Source organism: Tachysurus fulvidraco, chromosome 4, assembly GCF_022655615.1.
Source record: "Tachysurus fulvidraco isolate hzauxx_2018 chromosome 4, HZAU_PFXX_2.0, whole genome shotgun sequence".
Classification (NCBI taxonomy): domain Eukaryota; kingdom Metazoa; phylum Chordata; class Actinopteri; order Siluriformes; family Bagridae; genus Tachysurus; species Tachysurus fulvidraco.
Window position 1 is genome coordinate 6,414,928 of NC_062521.1, and position 20,389 is coordinate 6,435,316.

Below are 20,389 nucleotides of genomic sequence, written 5' to 3' on the forward strand. Positions count from 1 at the left end.
GTATTGACCAATGGTTTATTGCCCCTGATAAGTTTTTTTGGGGGGGGTTTTACAGGTGATCCAGGAGAAAAGGGTGAAAAAGGAAATCAAGGACGATCAGGAATTGGAGACCCAGGTCAACAAGGTCCACCAGGTGCTGATGACATATGATGAAAATTTTTATATTTTACTAAAATAGTAGTTTAAAATAATCTTTATTTGTTTAGTATGTACGAATTTTGCTTAAAGCATAAACTGGAAAGAAATTAATACAACTGTAAATTACATTAGACCATGTGGACACATTACAAGGACTGCTTTCTCTTCCAATGAAAAAAGCTAAATAAATAGCTTAAAACTTTATTCAGTTTAGATCACCGATGCTTTTACTATGCGATATGCTATATTAACTAGAATTGAAAAATATCATGGCATTGAATTGTATTAAAAAATGTTTTCTCACTTTCAAGGTCCAGCGGGTCCCCCAGGTATCGGAAAACCTGGTCATCCGGGCACATCCGGCTCGCCTGGGCGTGATGGGGAAGGTGGAAAGAGAGGATATCCAGGAGAACCTGGGCCACCAGGTGTGTGTCATCCATCCATGTGTTATAGTGCAGTTTTAAGAAGGGACCCTTTTGTTAAAGGGCCAAACTATTGAAATGATGCTGGATGAAAAAGTCCAGTCTGGATATGGTGCTCAGAGAATGAGAGAAAAGTTAACAGACAACCTTTACAAACTCAGGACGATCGTATTTTGAAGGGTGTCTAAGGCATGGAGACCTTAAGTACCTCTAATTGTGTAAATAATGAAATGCATCCCTGGGTGTATGGATCATGGCATGGCTTCCAAACACCACCGACTGTCCCTATTCATTTTCTCTCACAAAACCTTAAGTATGCAATCAGACTTGCAACTCAAAGTTACTTTTATATAGCGTGAGACACATCAGACAAACAGTAGCATCAAGTGTCTGCAGCGCTTCAATGCTTCCAGACCTTCAAGTGAACATGTAGAGCTACTTCCTGATTCATTTCCTGACTCTCTAGCACCCTCCAGTGTTTGTATGTTGCTATTCATCCATCCAGTAGGATTGATTTTTTTTAAACAGTACTTAATATTTTCATGTTATCTGCACAGTAGTTAGTCAGCATTCTGTACATTTCCAGCATTTTGACCCTTTTTCCATCCATAGCTTAAATGTAAACCATAAGCCTGCATGCTGAAAACTGAACCTTTTTGCTAATCTGTTTTTGCCTTATTTTGCTTTCTGTCAGGGGAGATAAATGAATGCCCCATGTCTATTATTATTATTATTATTATTATTATTATTATTATTATTATTATTATTATTATTATTATTGTGTATTACAATGTGAGCTTTGTATAAAGCAGCTGTTTTGCTGAGAGGCATCATGAAGTTTTGTTTTTTTCTAAATGCCTTTTTAACAGATAAGACAGTAAATGACTGTTTCCATTGTTCTTTTAAAAGGTTTTAATGATTTTTGAAAGTGTTTTTGTTTGATGTTTTTCTGTGTTTTTGTGACTTCTAATTCACTGTTGATAATATGAATTAAAACTCATTTTTGTTACCTTCTCTGTCAGTTATTTGGTAACATCTATAGCTAATAATAATAATAATAATAAAAATGTTCTAATCATATAATAGTATATTGTTATATATAAGACAACATAAAATCCAGTATCCCATATTAGAGTTGTGATGATTAGAGTTGAATATACGAGCAATCTTGAAGCGATTTAATTACTACTAGTGTATATGTCACTACTAATAAACTTCACAATATCTCCGTGAGAAAGTTCACCTCCGATTCCTTGATGCTACAGAAAACAGAACCAAAAATAAACTTAAAAAAAACCCTACTTAACACCAGGTTGTTCTGTCACCCATTTTATCCTCTTGTGTTACTGATGTACTGATGTGTAAATGATATCCTCTTGATGCATTTATTTTCTGTAACTCTTATGTCAACTGGGTTAGCAACTTCAAGTTGCTGGGACTTCTGTGTAATTATACTAATACAAACTAGTATTAGTATTAATTAACCAATTGGTGGCTCCAGACATGCATTTTCTTTTTGTTTTACTTTTCCTATTAATTCAGCTAATGTTAAAATGCATAGCCATTACTAAATGCAGCATAGCTTTATTTTCCCTTCCTACTTTCTGACCTCCAGAACCTACTGTAGTCTACAGAAACCCATGTGGAAAGCAGCCATACAGTACAAGCAGCATCATGACCTGGTTTTGCTCTGATATACAGAGTAATGCATTTCATAATGACAGATTTAAGTCTGATAATAGGACGTCAATGAACTACTACTGTACATCCCTCTGATTGTGGATCTCTTTCTGTTTTGGTTTTTTACAGATTTGGAATGAAAGTGATGTTGATACAGTACTTTCTGGTTAGAAAATCAGTTTCTTTTGGTTTCACACTAGAATAGTGTGAATAGATTAATTATATTGTCTAAACAAAGAATGGAAACTGTTTGTCTAGAACACATCTAATTTATGCTGCAGCTCAGTACTTTGGCTCATAATGTCAGTTTAGCAGGTCATAACCTATTATATTATCTAATATAATATAATAATGGTTAATCTAAACCATTCAAGCAACACTTGCTGCCTAGCAAGATCTGTGCTTTACATTTTACTTTAGTTTCTAAAGATTTTCATGGGTTCCTAATTGTCAACCATGTTGCCAAGTGCTATATACATTCACACTCTTGTTATTATTAATATTATTATTATTATTAGTAGTAGTAGTAGTTGTAGTAGTAGTAGTAGTAGTAATATTACATATATGAATATTAATGAACAGCAACTTCAATGTTGTATAAGCAAAGAATCATTGCCTTTCCACTTTAAAAATGCCTACAACACTTTTGCTGTACAGTATCAACAGTTGACAAACATTAGAATGTCTTTCCAATGTTGAACATTTATGGCAAAAAACTACAACAGTCTTTATGCATATTTTTTGTCCGATATCATCTGACTATGTTTGGAAAACGTTTATTAACTTTTATAACTTTTAATTACTTTTTCAGAATTAAGAAGTCTTAAGCCATATTAATATTGTACATGGATGACTGATTTCAACTGCTTACAAAGACACATCAGTCAGAAATAGGTTTTTGCACCAAAAGTTCTCGCCTGTCCACCAGAGGTCTCAATCCCCCTTGCTTGAGTTAGTCTTTTTTATGCATCAAAAGCACCTGTTGCTTATTTCCTCTCTGCCTCTTTAAACACCTGTCTCAAAAACTCTTTGTAAAGGCTTGTAATTTACTCTGAAAGCCTAATCCTTAATATATTTTATGTTTGTTCAAGCTTTGTTCTTTAACTATCTGGGCTGTTTCCTATGTATACGTCTGTTTAAAATACCTCTTTCACTTGAAAGATTTGTTGGATCATGTCTTCAGCAAAGGCTTTGGACAGAACATCTATTGTAAAAGGCAGCTTCTGAGACAACAATTATTTTGATGTTTGAAGCCCTGAGCTCTGTTCTTACAGTAGAACAGTGTAGCATCTTATTTTCCCAAAGACCATGTTGTGGCTGGGGATAACGATCACATGTTATATGTTATGATCACAAGTCGTGGCTTCTTGCTGTGCACTAGTAAGCAAATGGACATTAAGGTCAATTATCATCACTGTCTGGGTTAAACTCGATGTCCTTGTGGTCACTGATTTTGTGTAAAGGAGTGAGAAGAATGTGCTCCCACATCATGAGGTGGTGATGGTGATGGCTTGCTTCCTTTAACCCAATGGGGGAGAATAACAAATGCAATTACAGCTTTTTGTAAATAATTCCACTAAATAAATCCCAATTCAATTATGTCCATTTTATTCCCATGTTATAACACTACAAAATGCGGAAATCTTTTTACGGCTCGGTGTCATAACGAAAACGGAGCATGACGCTACAGACTCAAATCTTCAGGAGGATACACATGTCAGTGTTCAGCTTTACAAGCTATATTACATGTAATAGAAAGTTTAACAGGCTTGGAATCATCTAATGTGTTTTTTTTTTTTTATTTTACTATAAAAAATGTTAAATGTTATAGTAACAAATGTTAAGATATTTAAGATAAAGTGTGCTAAAATTACCTTAAAAAGGCTACTGGCTTTTCCATTAGGTAGTGACCAGACTTCTAAACATTCTTTGCTTAATTTATCTCACAAGCTCATAAGGTAGAGGTGAAGAACCATCAGAACAAGATCTGCCTGCTGAACATTCCATTTCAAAACCAGGCGCATTTATATGGAGCTGCTCTTCACTGTGCTGCTTTAATAGCCACCAGTCTTTTGGAATATCATCTCAATGGTGTTGAATGGGATTGAGGTCAATGGCCTGTACAGGTTCTACCACAGCAACATTGGTAAACCACACAGTATCATAATGGACCTTGCTTTATGCACATTGGTGTTAGCATTTTAGCATGTATTATGTTTTTATTATGAGCGGGAACACAGGAATTGTCACTGGGTCGGTGTCATTAAACAGTACACAAGACATAGATTGCAGCAAAAAAATGGTACCTTGTGGACCAAATAATGTGGGGTCAGTTCTAAGAAATAACCGTGGACTGTGCAAGCTGGCAACGAGCTAGAAAGGAACCTTTAAAATTACTAGACTTATCACCGATGTGGTGTATTGTTTTGCTCAGAGAGTCTTGTTGAGTGATAGACTGTTACCAGGACTGACTCTCCCTTTCCTTGCACAAGGCTGGGCATCCTGCCAGTCACCACAGCTGTACTTCACTTCAATGTGATCGTAATTACAGCTACTGATAAGTACAGTAAATTTCAGTGGCTGTTTATTGCCACTGGAATCCCGGTAGCATTAGATACAATATTTTATTGTTTTAAATTTGATATTAACTAACCTAATATTATATACAGTTGTATCAACTTTACACATTGTTCTTTCTACCACATCATATTATATTTTATATTAATTATGACCAGTTCAAAGAAACAAACAAATCCAAACTATGTCTCACTGACTTCCTGTTTGATGCTATTACACCTCCATTATATGACGTCACATAAATTAAGCGATTTTATTCCTGTCAAGGAGGCAAAGTAACATAAACAAGGGTCTAGTAACACAAGCTCTGAAGTTCACATCCCTGGCCTATTTTACCTCACTTCCCAATATACACTATGTCACCTATGTCCATATCGAACATCCCATTCCAGACTTCTATACTCCTGTGAAGCTGCTTCGAGACAATGTCTATTGTTAAAAGTGCTGCACAAGTAAATTGAATTGAACGGAATTGAAATTGTTTCATGCTGGAAAAATGTTGGGCCCTTTAGTGCCAGTGAAGAGAAAAATCATAATGTCACAGCATACAAAATCATTCTATACAATTAAGTGATTTTATCAAGTAATATAAACAAGGGCCTAGTAACGCTAGTAAGCGCTGACATTCACTTCCATATTTTACCTGACGTCCCAATATATACTATAACCACCAAATATTGTGGACACCTGACTATGTCCATACCGAACATCCCATTCCAGACTTGTATACCAGATGCCCATTGGTTTGTATACCAGATGCCCATTGGTGTTATAATAACCTTCTCTTGTGGGAAACAATCCCAGTAGATTTTGAAGAATCTATGTGCTAACATTTTGAGGGAAGAACTACAACATGGGCGTAATTCTCAAGCGTCCACAAACTTTTGTCTATTTACATTTATTTGCATTTAGCAGACACTCTTATCCACTTTATTTCAGCTTATATACCTGAGCAATTGAGGGTTAAGGGCCTTGCTCAGGGGCAACTGCAGGGCATGGGATTCGAACCAATGACCTTCCGATCAGTAGTCGAACACCATAACCACTGAGCTACCACATCCCGACAGTTTATATTTACACTATTTACAGTAGTGTACACGAATTCCTACTACACATTAGAAGTACAAAAGGTGCATCCGTTCCGTGAAGGTGCCACCTCATCTTTCGAGTTTAAGATGGATTGTTTCAGCAACAGGTCTTACTCTTCCGACCATATTGTTTATCGTCTTCTTTTTTTTCAGTGTGCTGTTTGTTATTGTTATTGTGATTTTTTAACACTGCACATATATATACACACACACACACACACATACACAGGATAAAATGATTTAGACTAGAAACTGCATGGACTAAACCACATCCGAGGACGTTTTTCTTCTTTGGGTGTCGAATATCAAGTGTCTCTAATTTCACACTGAAGCGTGGACAACTAGACTTCATGCGACCGCTAGAGGTGAACATGAATGCTGTGTGTGGGACGGACTACTGGGTCTGAACTCCCCCACACACACATGTCTACGCTTCCAGTGCTGGAGCTCCACTGAGTCGCACTAAGACGCACAAACCGATTCCTCACTCGGATCTCCGTCTCGTCCCCGACTCGTGCTGTTTTCGGATCACTAACCACACAGAACTTAAAGAAGCAATCTATAACTCGGGATCTCTCCTCTCTGGAACTACTGTGGGTTCAAACCAAACAAGTCGATCGAAAGACGTTCGAAGTTTACGCATGAATCAAAAGAAGGACCAAGCGTGATGTGAACCATCAGACTACAAAGGACTGCGCCAATCAGACGGACACAAGGTGCACTTTAACCTAAACGATCGTTTCTGTTCTGCGTTATTATTTTATTGCTTATTATTTATTAGTATTATGAATGGTACACGCACTGTCATGGAGCTCATCAACAGCCCGAGACCTGAGTGGTGAAGAAACAGCATCATAAGATCGCAGCTATGAAGGTCTTAAGGCGTTACGACGGCGCGGCCTTCGCACTCGTCTGGAGCTTCCTGGGCTTCCTACAGAGTGTCCAGTGCGCTTTAGGGGACAACCATGTTCACTCGAGCTTCATTTACAGACGCCTGAGAAACCACGAGCGCAGAGAAATCCAAAGGGAGATTCTCTCCATCCTGGGTTTGCCCCATCGTCCGAAACCCTTCTCTCCGTCAAAGCAGGCATCCTCGGCACCTCTCTTCATGCTTGATCTGTACAACGCCATGACGACCGAGGAAACAGAAGAGGACGCACTACTCGAAAGCACAGGCAAAGCGATCAGTTTAAACTCTTTGGGAAATTCGCGTAAAAGTCAACACAGCGCTCCATACGGATATTCACGCGCGCCTGTGGCCTGGACAAGTCAGAGTCCACCTCTGGCTACTTCACACGACGCAAACTTTCTGAACGATGCCGACATGGTCATGAGCTTTGTGAATCTGGGTAGGTATAAACATTACCCGAGGAACTGGATGCCTTTTTTTTTTTTTTAAACCGTTTCTATTTGTGGATCATCGGGTTTGGAGAAGCGCATAACGCACCAAACACAATGCAATCGCACATCAGACGATTCTAGTCTATTATATGAGCACTAAACATAGTATGTTTGTCCAATCTAGTAAATGCAATGCACCCATACGAAGCTCATACTCATAGGTAAGTCTTTATACCATGCATTAGTAAAACTGACTAGTAAGACTTCACTTGTGCATCATAGCAAAATATTACAGGGGCACCATGAGGTGAAATCTGTAGAAAACAAAACACATCTAGATGTAGAGAAAGCTCCTGTGTTCACAAATAGAACTTTGTTCACAGTAATGTTTTCCTTTGGGGGAAGGTGGTGGGGGTGGTTTGAGGTAGCCACACAATACACAATAAATGTAGTACCATTTTAGCGCATGATTTCATTTAGCTATATTCAGACCGGTACGGTTGTGGAGTACTTTCAAAAAAAACTTTCCAGGGGTGCTGAAAATTTTGCAGATCGAGACCCCTCGAACTGTTGGAAATTCCAGTGATCTCAGGAGTTAAAAAACTGTTTATATAGTATATAGATTCATATTTTGGATTTTTGTTTGCAGAGTAGAGCTTTTTCTCCCTCCTGCAAACTTGGCATTATTTGTAGGCTTCATTGTTTTTGTGATGTTAAAATTCAGGATTCAAGTCATCAGTTAAACATCAGTTACTGTTCCAAACTCGATAGGTTATAATTTCAAAGTAAATAAAACTAATAAAACAAAGCACACATATATCCTCAGGTTTGGGTTCCTAGACCTCACTTTGAGAATCGCTGGATATACAATATGTAATATGTTCATTCACTAATTCTCCATTCATGAAACTGAACATAAAATGAAGCGAAATCTGTAGAACAAACCCTGTAGACCATAACCTACTCCTACTTTTGTGTTTAGATAAATATAAATCACACCCTAGATTTTTACACGCAGCAAGTCCCGATGCTGTCAGTGCACGTTATATACAACCAGTTAAATCTATGAGTCACTACGAATCATAATTATATAGACGGATTACGCTGAACACGTGAATCTGCAACGAGTAATTCGAAATTCTTCACGTCTTTTTTTAAGCGTGCTAAATTTATGAGAACAATTTATAGTTCCTGCTCCAAAAGCGACGTAATCTTACGTTAAAGTAACGTCTGTACTTACATTTTTTTGACACCCTTTCATTTACAACATATAGGCTGAACCCTATGCAGCATGCCATTTAAATCTCCATAATCCAGATAAAATAGAACACGGTCTTTGGAAACTCTGAGACAATTACAGGTTAGAAAAGGAAAAGACACTGGCCACTAAAGAGTGTTATTATATCAGATCATTTGTAAAGCCTCTGTAGTGTCTGTGTAAATTCATTTAGACATAGTATGGTACACATTGTATGGTATGCAGGGGGGGGAAAGCAGGAAACATGAAATAAATACTATAAGACATGCTCAAGTGTTGTGCTGAATACATGCGATTAAGGCCCCGGTTTCTGGAATGTTGTGTGTTTTAAAAGAGTCACAGCGATACGCATGATTAAGGCGGTAATGCTTCAGTAGCCATGACCCCTCTTGACCAGAAGCTCATGCAAACTTATCAACTGAATGTTTGACCTGTGGATAATTTGGCTTAATTATTTCCTGTTGTTAAAGGGAGGATAGGGGACAGGGTAGACTGGTTTGGGTCATGAAACCTTTGTTTCATGAAGTGTTGCCGCTTCTCACGTCCGAAATTGTGACGGCGAGTTCGTGGTCATTTTGCATCGTGTTTCACTAGAGCTCGGATCACTAAAATCGACTTTTGTGTTCGAGTCGGTTACTGTATTTATAAGTTGTCAAATTGTCAAAAATAATAGCGGTAATTTCTTGACATGAGAGGGGGGGAAAAGAAAGCAGATTAAATTTCTGGCTGACCTTCTGAAACGTTTCCGTTTAGGTAGCCCACAAGGAACGTTATCACAATGACTACACAACACATGTTTTCAATTTGAATCATGAGGGCATGTACACTAGACTTCTAAATTAAAATGAGAATCGGTGTTTGCATCAGAAATAGATGATAAAAAATAAATAAAAAAACACTATACCAAAATTATTCCCAACAGTTTAATTAATGCTATATTTATATTTTGATTTACTCTTTCAAAGAGATTTATGAAAATATTAGAAATATTAAATCCGGTAGAATTAAATATGGAAATTCAGGGCAGTTTGGGGCAGCTGACTCTTTCATGCTAAAACATATTTTGAAAACTTTGTGACTTTACATTTTTTCATGATTTGCTTTAAATCTCTATACAAAGTGGATATGCGACACACACACATAACAGATGTGGCTCGGAGTGCGGAGTCTGTTCCAAAAAGTCGTGCTTTAAATGAATCCTGTGAATTAAACCAGTGCTGTCTGTGTCCTGACAGGCCCCGACCTCTGTTCTTAATTAACTGGCCGGGCTTGAAGTTGAGCCTGAGCAGCTGGTATGACTCGGACCTGGCCTCTGACCTCTTCCTGTTAAGTAGCCATAGACTTTCACTATAGATAAATTATCAGAGAAACAGCGCTGCGTTATATCACTGACACCATGGAACTACAATCCTGTCTCCTTAGTTATCACTTTGCACTCTTATTTTAGGCCTTGTATATAGCTGTAGGGATGATTTCACCGCTTCTACGTCTTACTATCGTGTACTACAATGTATAAACATCTGGTTGTTTAGATTCTAGATATTTGGATCGTTCCAAGTTCACGGAGTCTATAAATCAGGCATGTTGTGGTTTAAAGCTCTGGCTGTAGGTTTATACTGTTTCAGTGTTATGAGTTGAGGAAAACAATAAATCTTTACTCCAGACATATCTTATTTTAGCATCAGTACATCTTATTATCATTGGAACGCGTGTACTTTAAACATGACGATCAAAAAGGAAAGCAAAATATGTGAAATATGTTAATATTGCCAGCCTGTCTTAAGAGAAAGAAACACTTTATCTTGTAGACTTGTCTATGCTTAAGGGCAGAGGGTCATTAGTAAACGCCTGCTTTGGTTAACGGCCAGATCATCCATCATACTGAGAGAATACTGAAAGCTCACAGCAAAGGCCAAGTACAAAATACATACATATATATAGAGATTTTTTTTTCCCCCTTCACCGAAATGTTTAGGTTTAGATATTTTAACATCATGTGTGAGATGATATCATACCTTTCCAGAAGAGACCTCTCGATCTAAAGAGAATGGAGGTCTGTACCATTTTTTTTTTTTTTTCCTTTTTCTTTCCTCCAACACTCTTCCGCTGCTCTCTTTTGCAGTGGAGCGAGACAGGGATTTTTCCCACCAGAGGAGACACTATAAAGAGTTCCGTTTTGACCTGACTCAAATTCCGGATGGCGAGGCCGTAACAGCAGCAGAGTTTCGCATCTATAAAGATCACAGTCATGGGAGACATGAAAACGTCACTCTAAAGGTCTCAATATACCAGGTGATCAAGGAATATCAAAATAGGTGAGTGCAATATACATACTCATATATATATATGACATAAACGCTCTATTGTAGAGTTAAAAACATTACTGCTCAAGACAGCAAGTATTAAACTGTGTAATGTTACTAGGTCAAGTTTGTTGTCTTTTTAACTGTGCTTTACCGGGACACGGATAGTATTGTCATGGAACATGGCACTAAATTTAACATCATAAAGCCTTTTTTTTTTTATGGGAAAGAGCAGGATGCAAAAATTCAGTGCTATTCCCATTCCTTGGCATCACAGTCATCTGAAAACACTTCCTGGATTAAATTGTCAAACCGTTTGCGGTTACATTTTTCCATTAGTACTTTTAAGACCAAGGCTGCTCTGTAAAACACTTTAGGTAGGCAATCAGGCAGAAAATAAAAGGACATCCTGTTTACACTAGCGTATGTCTGGAGTCTGTCTGGAGTCTTCTCTAGTGGTGATTAAACAGCATGTTTCAGGAAGTTTTAAGAGCGTAATTTGTCACCATTGAAACACTGACCTGTCTTTGCCCACACGTGTCAGTTAATATACTGTTTCTCTCCACATTCATGAAAGCTAAACAAGCAGCTCATCCCTTTTTGTAAGATCTGAAATCAGACGGTTTTTTCAAGTCAGTCTAGATTCTGCTTTAATTATTTATTTATTTTGTGACAGCGAGTACAATTCATCACGGTCTGCTTAGCTTGTAATCAATAATTTGCTAATACTTTGCCACAGGTGTGAAATACAATGTGGTTAATGTTTTATTTGTGTTATGAATTTATCACAGTAGATGGTTTGAGAAGACATAAAAGCTAAGCATTGTGCAATACTGACCTTTTTACTAAAAGACACCTGTTTAAAAGAATACACAGCCATGATCAATGGGCGAGTGGAGAACACTTCCATTCTGAAACACTGAGTTAGAAGCAACTGTGCATATGTATTTTATCTAACCTTAAAGCTTGCAGTCATTCAAGCCCTTTGGCTGTTTACTGTACGTCTAGTTTCTAGTTCATATTGTGAGATTGTGTTATTAGTTCTGTCCATTCGATCCCTGCACTGCTTCACTCTCACCATGTTCGCTGATAAAAAACCCAGAGATCAAAGGTTTCCATTAACAGGCCATTTGCAAGTTTCCCCTACATATGAAATCTCGGAAACCCGTTCGGTTATCGGCCTTTTGATATATCCCAACCACTTTGTCAGACTTCCCAAACAGGGCCATCTGGTTCTAATAATGTCCTCTGTGAGACAAGAGCCACATCCGTACAGAGTGCCAACATCCCACCTGCCCCTTTTGCGTTTGTCATAATGCTCTGGAAAAGAAACCTGTTACTTATCTTTAGTCATACACGGCCAGACCGTATACACGGCCTATACCTACCAGGCGTGAATGATATGTGAGGAGAGATATGTGACTCCTGGGATGCAGACAAGGTGGTTTAAAGCAACCGTGGCCATCAAAGGCTTACCGCTAAGTCTGCTTTTATGAGCAATAGGCCTCGCTGCTTCAGTCTTTGCTGTGAATTTTCTTTTTCATAAATGGAATTTCACAACATAGCACCCAATTCTTAATAGCCGAACTAGGAAATGGCAAGAAATAAGAGTGTTCTGTGGCTGTTCTACAAAAATGTGTTTAAAAAAAAAAAAGGAACAAAATAAAATTGGACTAAGATAAACGGATTATGTGGGAAAATGCTTTTAGTATAACTAAATCTCTTGGATTAGGATGTTTATATTTAAAAAAAAAAAAAAAAAAGAAAAGAAAAGAAAAAAAAAAGACTTTTTCAAAAAAAAAAAAATAATAATAATAAATAAATAAAAAAAGAGCAGTCTACGAAGAGCTATTTGTGGTGTGATTAGAACCAAAGTGTGCACGTAGCATGTCTGGGCCTGTTACTGTCTCTGATCAGCTTTGTTTTGTGACTTGTCTGTTCTCATGGTGTGTGGCCCACAGACTGTTTTGGAACACCAGACAATTAGATTAACTGGAATTGCCGGTCCATGATATTGATGCCAAGATGACAGAGGGATACCTGGAACAGATTTATATTGAAACTTGCATTTGGCAGTGGTTATTGGATAATTCGGGCCTTTTATGACCACAATTTATCTTACAGCTGAACTCTGTGTTGCTGAATGTGTTATTTAGGGATGCAGAGACATTTCTGCTCGATTCGAAGAAAATTCGTGCCTCAGATGGAGGATGGCTGGTGTTTGACATCACAGCCACCAGTAACCATTGGGTGCTTAACCCGCAGCAGAACATGGGCCTTCAGCTCTGTGTAGAGACCATGGACGGTAAGGAAGTGACACGGATGTTATTTGTAGCAGATCTAAGTAATAACGGTTGCTTTGTAAAGTTGCCTATGCCTTGTGGCATTAAAATTCAGTATTCAAACTCATGCACATAGTAGGAAACTTTCTTTAAAGTTATTATAAGGCCTGGAAAAATCACTAACTCAGTACCTTGGGATAAGCAGATTTCATGTCTGGGCTTTTCATTAGTCATTTATAGGTGAGTTTGACAACTAGAAAGAAGAAATCCAAATCCTGCTCCATATTATGTATGTAGCGATGTTTAAATTGAATGCATTTCATGGTGTGTTTTTTTCCCCCCCCATTTATTTCCTTTTTTTAATAAGCAGGTCTATGGAAATATTGACGAAAATAATGTTCGGCACAAAACTCCGATACACTTCTCATGCTTATTATGTGCAGTCAGCTTGTCACGAGACACCATCCAGATTCAAATAATGCTGAAAATGTTAGCCAAGGACTTTATTAAAATGGATTCAGTCATTAATTAAATGTTACTTGCATGGTAACATATTTATCCACAAACAAACAACCAAGGTGCATATAGATAAAAATATTATTCTCAGTGAATGTCCTAGCATAATTTGTTTGACATTTCCAACCATTTCCACATGTGTTTCCTGTTGTCTGTTGCTCCTGGCAGCATGCACAGCTCATATATGTTGTATAATTTCATCAGGGGTTGCTGGTTATTTAAGCATAGATAAAGACATGTTTATTGTTGGACAGTTTGTTACCCATGTCTGTAATAAAATAAATAAATAAAAAACCTTGTTTGACATTTTTAAACGTGTTCAACCTTTAAATATATAGGTCGAAGCATCAACATGAAATCGGCTGGGATCATCGGCAGGAGTGGGCCACAATCCAAGCAGCCTTTTCTCGTGGCATTTTTCAAAGCCAGCGAAGTGTTGCTGCGCTCTGTCCGAGCCACGGGGGGAAAGAGGAAGAACCCAAGCAGAAACAAAAGCAAAAGTCAACCGAAACCCTCACAAACCACCAAGATTGGAGGTAGAATATAATATTTAATGAAACCTGCATATAGGCAACATAATTTGATTATTTTGATTATAGACTATACATCACACACTTCTTTAAAGCTTTAGGGAACACAAGGTTCCCAGGTTAAGCCTTGCTTAACATCATTATTTGGGAGAATACCTTCGAGCAGCTGGACATAGAGAAAAAGTGCTCATGAGGGTTGGCCACAGAGCCCACCCATGCAGGACTAGACTAAACAACAGTAAATGACTACGCTCGCATTTGAACACTGATGGTGGGTTTGCCTTTATCTACAGTAGATCCAAACATCAGCGAACAGAAGCAAGCCTGCAAGAAGCATGAGCTTTATGTCAGCTTCCGTGAATTAGGATGGCAGGTAGGGGGCATGCTTCAGAAAAAAAACAAAGAGGAACCCAAATTTGTAATATAGAACCAAGACTGTTGATGCTTTTCTCACTTGACATGTTATTCTCTCTCTCTACCTTTCGATCTCTTTCTTTTTGTTTTCTCAAGGACTGGATAATTGCCCCTGAGGGCTATGCGGCATTTTATTGTGATGGAGAATGCTCATTTCCACTCAATGCACATATGAATGCAACAAATCATGCGATTGTGCAAACTCTGGTAAATCTTAACCTTAACTAATATACATATATATAAATACAGTGCATGTGTCATGATTACACGGTGCAACCAGATATCAGTGACATGCCATGACTACTTCACCGATTTCACCCATTTCATTTTGTATGTCTTCCATTCAGGTCCATCTCATGTTTCCTGACAATGTGCCAAAGCCTTGCTGTGCACCGACCAAGCTGAACGCGATATCGGTGCTATACTTTGACGACAGCTCAAATGTAATTCTGAAAAAATATCGCAATATGGTCGTCAGGTCTTGTGGGTGCCACTGAAGTCCGTATATGTACTCGGGCTTGTTTTTGTGATGCACACAATCACACAAAGTCAGTGGGGTTTATACATTAAGTTCATTTTTAACTGGAGACTCTAGACTAAGCTTTTTTATTTTTTTTTGTAAACCCTGCCACCTATAATATAGCTGGAAGAAAGAAAGAAAAAAAAAACCCCCCACACATACCAGATATAGTTTTGAGATTTACAGTGATGTACAGTGTTATGTATATATTAGCTCATGAATGTGCTTATTTATTTGGCTTTATTTTGAAATAATAAAAGACATGTTGAACATTTACCACTTGCAGATAATAAATGCTCTTTCCGAATCCCTATTTAAATGGCCAGTCATTTAAGCAGCAGCTATTATTAACCCTTTTGATCATGAACGATATTTCTGGCAATTTTAAATGCTGGTGTTTTGAATCCCTGCAGAATTTATATGAATTTACATTAGTAATTTGAATAATATATATTACATTTATTGTATTAGGACAATGTTAATGTGTTATTAAATATGTTTCCAAAAAAAATGCTACTGAAATATCTTTTTTTTTTTTCACGGTTATAAATAGCCTTTGTGAATAAATCATTTCACTTCCTTGCAACTTGCACTAGCACAGATTTCAAGCTAGTGTCTTATGTAAGCATGGCTTACATCTAAACACTCATTCATCACTGTCTGTCCGTACCTGCATGACTCTTGAACTATAATTATCCAAATCCGACATCACCCAGAAGCATGAGGATGGTTTGATTCCTTTAAAGGAACTGGGATTCCTTTCGGGGTTTATTCTCATGCCATCGCAGGGATTTTTTTCCTTGCTTGTAGCTCACTCATTAAAGCTTTAGACACAGATTTATGTAAAGCTACTTTGTGGTCATGGATAATGTTATACATACAAGTTCAACTGAATTTCATCTTGGTGTCATTAAACTTTGTTAAAGAAATTTGTCACCTGCATAATTACCATTTTTGAGTAAAATCCAAATGAATGAATGAAATCTTGATGAAAGGAAATGGTTTGAATGAAATGCTTATATATATATATATATATATATATATATATATATATATATATATATATATATATATATATATATATTATATTATATATGCTTACACCAATATGCGTAGAACAATGATGCTTAAAAGTATGAGGTTTCGTCAAGATTTTTAGACAATGCAGCAGAATTTCTACCTTAATATACGTTAGATATATTCTGAGAAATTCAAATAACATTTCTATTTTATTGTATTAAAGGGAAAAAAAAAATTCTGGTCCAAATAAATAAATAAACAAACAAACAAACAAACAAACAAATAAATAATAAAAAAAAGACAAACTTTTACTTCAGAGGTTTTGAAATTCATTCATTCATTCATTCATTTTCTATCGCTTATCCGAACTTCTCGGGTCACGGGGAGCCTGTGCGTCATCGGGCATCAAGGCAGGATACACCCTGGATGGAGTCCCCACCCCATCGCAGGGCACACACACACACATTCAGTCACACACACACACACACACACACACACACACACACACACACACACACACACACACACACACACACACACACTACGGACAATTTCCCAGAGATGCCAATCAACCTACCATGCATGTCTTTGGACCGGGGGAGGAAACCGGAGTACCCGGAGGAAACCCCCGAGGCACGGGGAGAACATGCAAACTCCACACACACAAGGCGGAGGTGGGAATCGAACCCCCAACCCTGGAGGTGTGAGGCAAACGTGCTAACCACCAAGCCATCGTGACGCACCAGGTTTTGAAATATATATATATATATATAAAAAAAAATCATTCAAAAATTGGACCTTGTACTTGTACATGAAGCCCACATAAACTCGGAATTCCTCCTGGAAACTCCTCAACATGGAATTCTGACTCCAAATGAAAGTTTTTCCTGGACCTTTCAGCAGTCCTTCATACAGTATGATGGTGTCTTGGACATTCCGCTCACACTACGACCAGTAGATAAAACACCGCTATTTTAGATACGTTTATAGAAGCGTTTACTCTATAGATGGATATAGACACATTAGTTGGCTAAATCTGTAACAACTACACAGAGATCGTGAAAATAAATACATCACTATTAATAGCTGGCTTGCTTGTTGGTAGCATTGCTTTAAGCTACTTTAAAGCTCGAACACACCAAGCTCAAAAATCCTGTTATTCCTTACAGGTAGTTCAGACATTCTGATTTAAGTCGAATGCAGAATTATTTGCTCGTCATTTGCTCCGACTCTCTTCACTTGGTTTTAAACCTGTAGCTTTGCTTCAATTGAAATAGATTAGATTTATATATGTCTGCACTAGCAAGAGGATGACGCCATCGATTTACAGGAATATTTACCGAGATATACTTGACATTGATCTGGGATTCTACTTCACATTGTTCAGAGTCGAGTGACCGGATTACACTTGCTTAAACGCAGCCGTGCAGACAAGCAGATGTTATGCGGGCTGTATATAAAAACAAGTGTTGACATAGGATGACTAGAGGACGCCACCTGCTAACTTAATTTATGGCAGTGCAGATGATTTGCATTCCTGTGGCCCGCTGCCCTGCATGATTACTGCTGCCACTTCACAATTCCGTCTACTGTTTAATATTGTGGGATTCTTTCCAGTTCTGGTAAATGTCTTCCTTTCTGCCCAGATGAATGGGCTCCTATTTGATGGGATTTTCTGCCAAAGGGCACTAAGCTCTGTGGCCGCTAGAAAAAGAACGGTTAGCGTTCTGAACATGAATTAATGTACCATGTGATGCTATATAACACATGTACACGTCCAACTAGGGAAACTGTAGAGTGAGTCAGAGATGGTCTGACGCTCATTTCATCTTCTTTCCGTCACATTCGGGCTCAAATGGCATCTTCTCTAAACAGCTATTAAACTCCCCAGGGACATAAATGTGAAGCAGTATTTTGATTTGAGGTTTCCTAAGCCATAACACCGAGGGACATGGCCCACTAGATTACAAACGTCAGCTATGTGCTCCTGTAAATCATGGTTTTACCTTGAATTGAGGCCCTGTTTCTGCTCTTTGTGCTTTATGAACTTGACGTCCTTCAAATTCACAAGTATATTATACCGAGCCAGTTGCCAAAAGGTCTCTTTTTTTTCCTTGTTACCACATTGTGACTATAAAAACTAACAGACTTGCAGTAAAGCCACGAACTTCTACAAACTGCTTACAGCTGACCTTCTTTCATACTTATTCTAAGCGTAGAAATATACATGATCAATTTTTTCCCCTTTTTTTTTTTTTTTTTTTGCTTTTATCATAAAAATGATTGTGGATAGAATAAAAAAAAATCATTTGGTTTCTTCATCTGGTAAAATGCACCCACTTAATTGGTGCCATTTCCATTTATAAATTCTTCTCCTGTTACCACGATACACTCCGTCTATTTGTTTGTACTCCATCTCTGTCTTCCTCCTTTTTTTCCCTTTTGCATGGCTTGATACGTTATTTTTTTGTGTCAGATTACAGTCAGTCCACAAAGCTGCTGGAACATCATCACATCAAAATGTCTTGCAGTTTGTCTTCATCTTTTCCCATTTATATGCCGAGGGTGGGCTGTATAGCCTTTCATTATGTTCAATCAGAATCCTGTGAATGGATCCAACCATCTGGGTTACATATTACATGCTAAATGACACAAGACGATGCACAGAACACCAAACAAAAAAACGCTGTTGTTGACATACCATTTTGTGTGTTTGTGTGTGTAGCCTTCACTAAGAGCACACATTTCTATGGAAAAGAGGATTGTTAAATATAGAAGACCACATGGTCACCTTTTTATGTCATTGCGTCAAGCTGCGATGTTTTTACGCTCAGATTACTGAGACTAAAGGTATTCTGAGGTCATCTCGGAAGACTGTGTTCCATTACGACTAAATTTTTTGTTCCTTCTTTAAATAAAACAGTCCATGTGTCAGTGTCTTACAGTATTTGCAATGCACTCAATGTGAAAACAAGGCTCTATTCAAGGAGAAATATCTGAAAGAGGTTTTCAGCATTGTTTACTTTTCGTGCAATTCTCGCATGGTTTCTTTACATACTTGGGTTTAGAAGGGGCTTTCCGTTCAGTTTCCATGCCCACCATTTACTAAAGGCTTACACAAACTGAGATCTTTTACTATTATGAAGACACATTAAATACATTAACTGTTGAGTTGTTGGTCATTTCAGAAAATATTGTGCCGTCATCTTTCTGACTTGACCTTGTTAGTGATTTAGCTCATTTCTAAAAGCTTTTTATCCTGAATTTTAGAGCTCCTTTGAAAACGTCACAATGGTCCTCGTGATTATTTTCTCTGATATTATGGTGCCACTTTATTTGTCTAGACACTCTACAAATAGTTAAAAAAAACCTTCTGTAGACATTCAGCAACCTGCCAGGTCAAACTAATATCAACAGTTTAACATGTTTAGTTTGTTCTTTATCTAGGTTCTAGTAGATGTCTTGTTCTGTTGCTGTGATCCTTAAGACTATTCTGTACTTAATCCATATTCACATTCTGACTGAAACATAAACATCGTAGAAATCGAATTCACTTTCTATACACTTTGTCTGTACGGTATTGTGTATTTGGTAAATTTTAGTGTTTTTTTTTTTTCTGAACTAGTAAAGTACCATGTGCACGCCTTCAGTGTGTCATTAACAAAGTGAACATGAACGTGACCTCACATGTATCGTCTAGAACATGTTCCAGATTAGATGCTTATTACAGGCCCTGTGAATAAGGCTGGCTGTTCGTTATCCTTTCTCCAACACTGCACCGATATACTGCCATCAAACATACTGATGATCAGAGCATACTGTACACACTGTAAGTCAAGAGCAGTGAATGTGCTTTGGGACTGAAGCTGGATCATCATCCCGTCGCAAACGATGATCCAAAACTTCCACCATGTTATTTCACCAAGTTCACCAACTTCCTCTAGTCCACATTGAAGAGCTCTTATGTGCTTTTAAGAGCGCACTGAAGTTAAAGAAACACTCATATTAGTTACACTGTCAGATGCAGAAGTACTCATTAGTGGTATAGGCAGACAAATCTGTGTGTGTTTAAATCCATGTGGCATGCAGCTGAATATAAAAGGGCTTACACACTGGATCAGAAAGCATGTGACGGTATGGTGCTTGAGTCACAGACACTGGGAGAAGAAGGAAACTTAGCTCTTAGCACTGGAGAGTGGTAAATCATAGGGATTGTTTGAGAAATTGAGAAAGCATGTCGACTGAACATTGTCGGTGTCTGGTTAAAAACCCCACCTAGTACCCGAGTGGCATTAGACTG

The 20,389-nt window shown here is 37.8% G+C and overlaps 2 protein-coding genes across 6 annotated transcripts in view; both read left to right on the forward strand.

The window, feature by feature from the left end:
• The window catches only part of col21a1 (collagen, type XXI, alpha 1), a 41,810-nt gene extending 40,241 nt beyond the window's left edge, over positions 1-1,569 (forward strand). For all 3 annotated transcript variants that reach the window (XM_027165917.2, XM_027165918.2, XM_027165919.2), the window contains 2 exons: positions 56-133; positions 450-1,569. In XM_027165917.2, coding sequence (XP_027021718.2) covers positions 56-133; positions 450-637 — 266 coding nt within the window. In that variant the 3' untranslated portion in view covers positions 638-1,569. The remainder of the gene's footprint in view (positions 1-55; positions 134-449) is intronic.
• A 4,729-nt stretch (positions 1,570-6,298) lies between these two features.
• Positions 6,299-15,964, forward strand: bmp5 (bone morphogenetic protein 5). Of its 3 annotated transcripts, none has more exons than XM_027165914.2 (7): positions 6,303-7,254; positions 10,627-10,819; positions 12,964-13,112; positions 13,944-14,141; positions 14,432-14,508; positions 14,646-14,756; positions 14,897-15,964. In XM_027165914.2, the coding sequence occupies exons 1-7, from the start codon at positions 6,774-6,776 to the stop codon at positions 15,044-15,046; spliced, it is 1,359 nt and encodes a 452-aa protein (XP_027021715.1). In that variant the 5' UTR covers positions 6,303-6,773; the 3' UTR covers positions 15,047-15,964. The 3 variants fall into 3 exon arrangements, with proteins under 3 accessions (XP_047668900.1, XP_027021715.1, XP_027021714.1); XM_027165913.2 differs by having other exon boundaries at positions 6,306-7,254; positions 14,429-14,508; positions 14,897-15,960; XM_047812944.1 differs by lacking the exon at positions 14,897-15,964 and having other exon boundaries at positions 6,299-7,254; positions 14,646-14,777.
• Positions 15,965-20,389: the final 4,425 nt, after the last annotated feature.

Bases quoted from the DNA above. Each gene is read 5' to 3' on its own strand.
- bmp5 (XM_027165913.2), top strand. From the start codon at position 6,774: ATGAAGGTCTTAAGGCGTTACGACGGCGCGGCCTTCGCACTCGTCTGG. The intron at 7,255-10,626 runs GTAGGTATAAAC...TCTCTTTTGCAG, and splicing joins CATGAGCTTTGTGAATCTGG to TGGAGCGAGACAGGGATTTT. The intron at 14,509-14,645 runs GTAGGGGGCATG...TGTTTTCTCAAG, and splicing joins TCCGTGAATTAGGATGGCAG to GACTGGATAATTGCCCCTGA.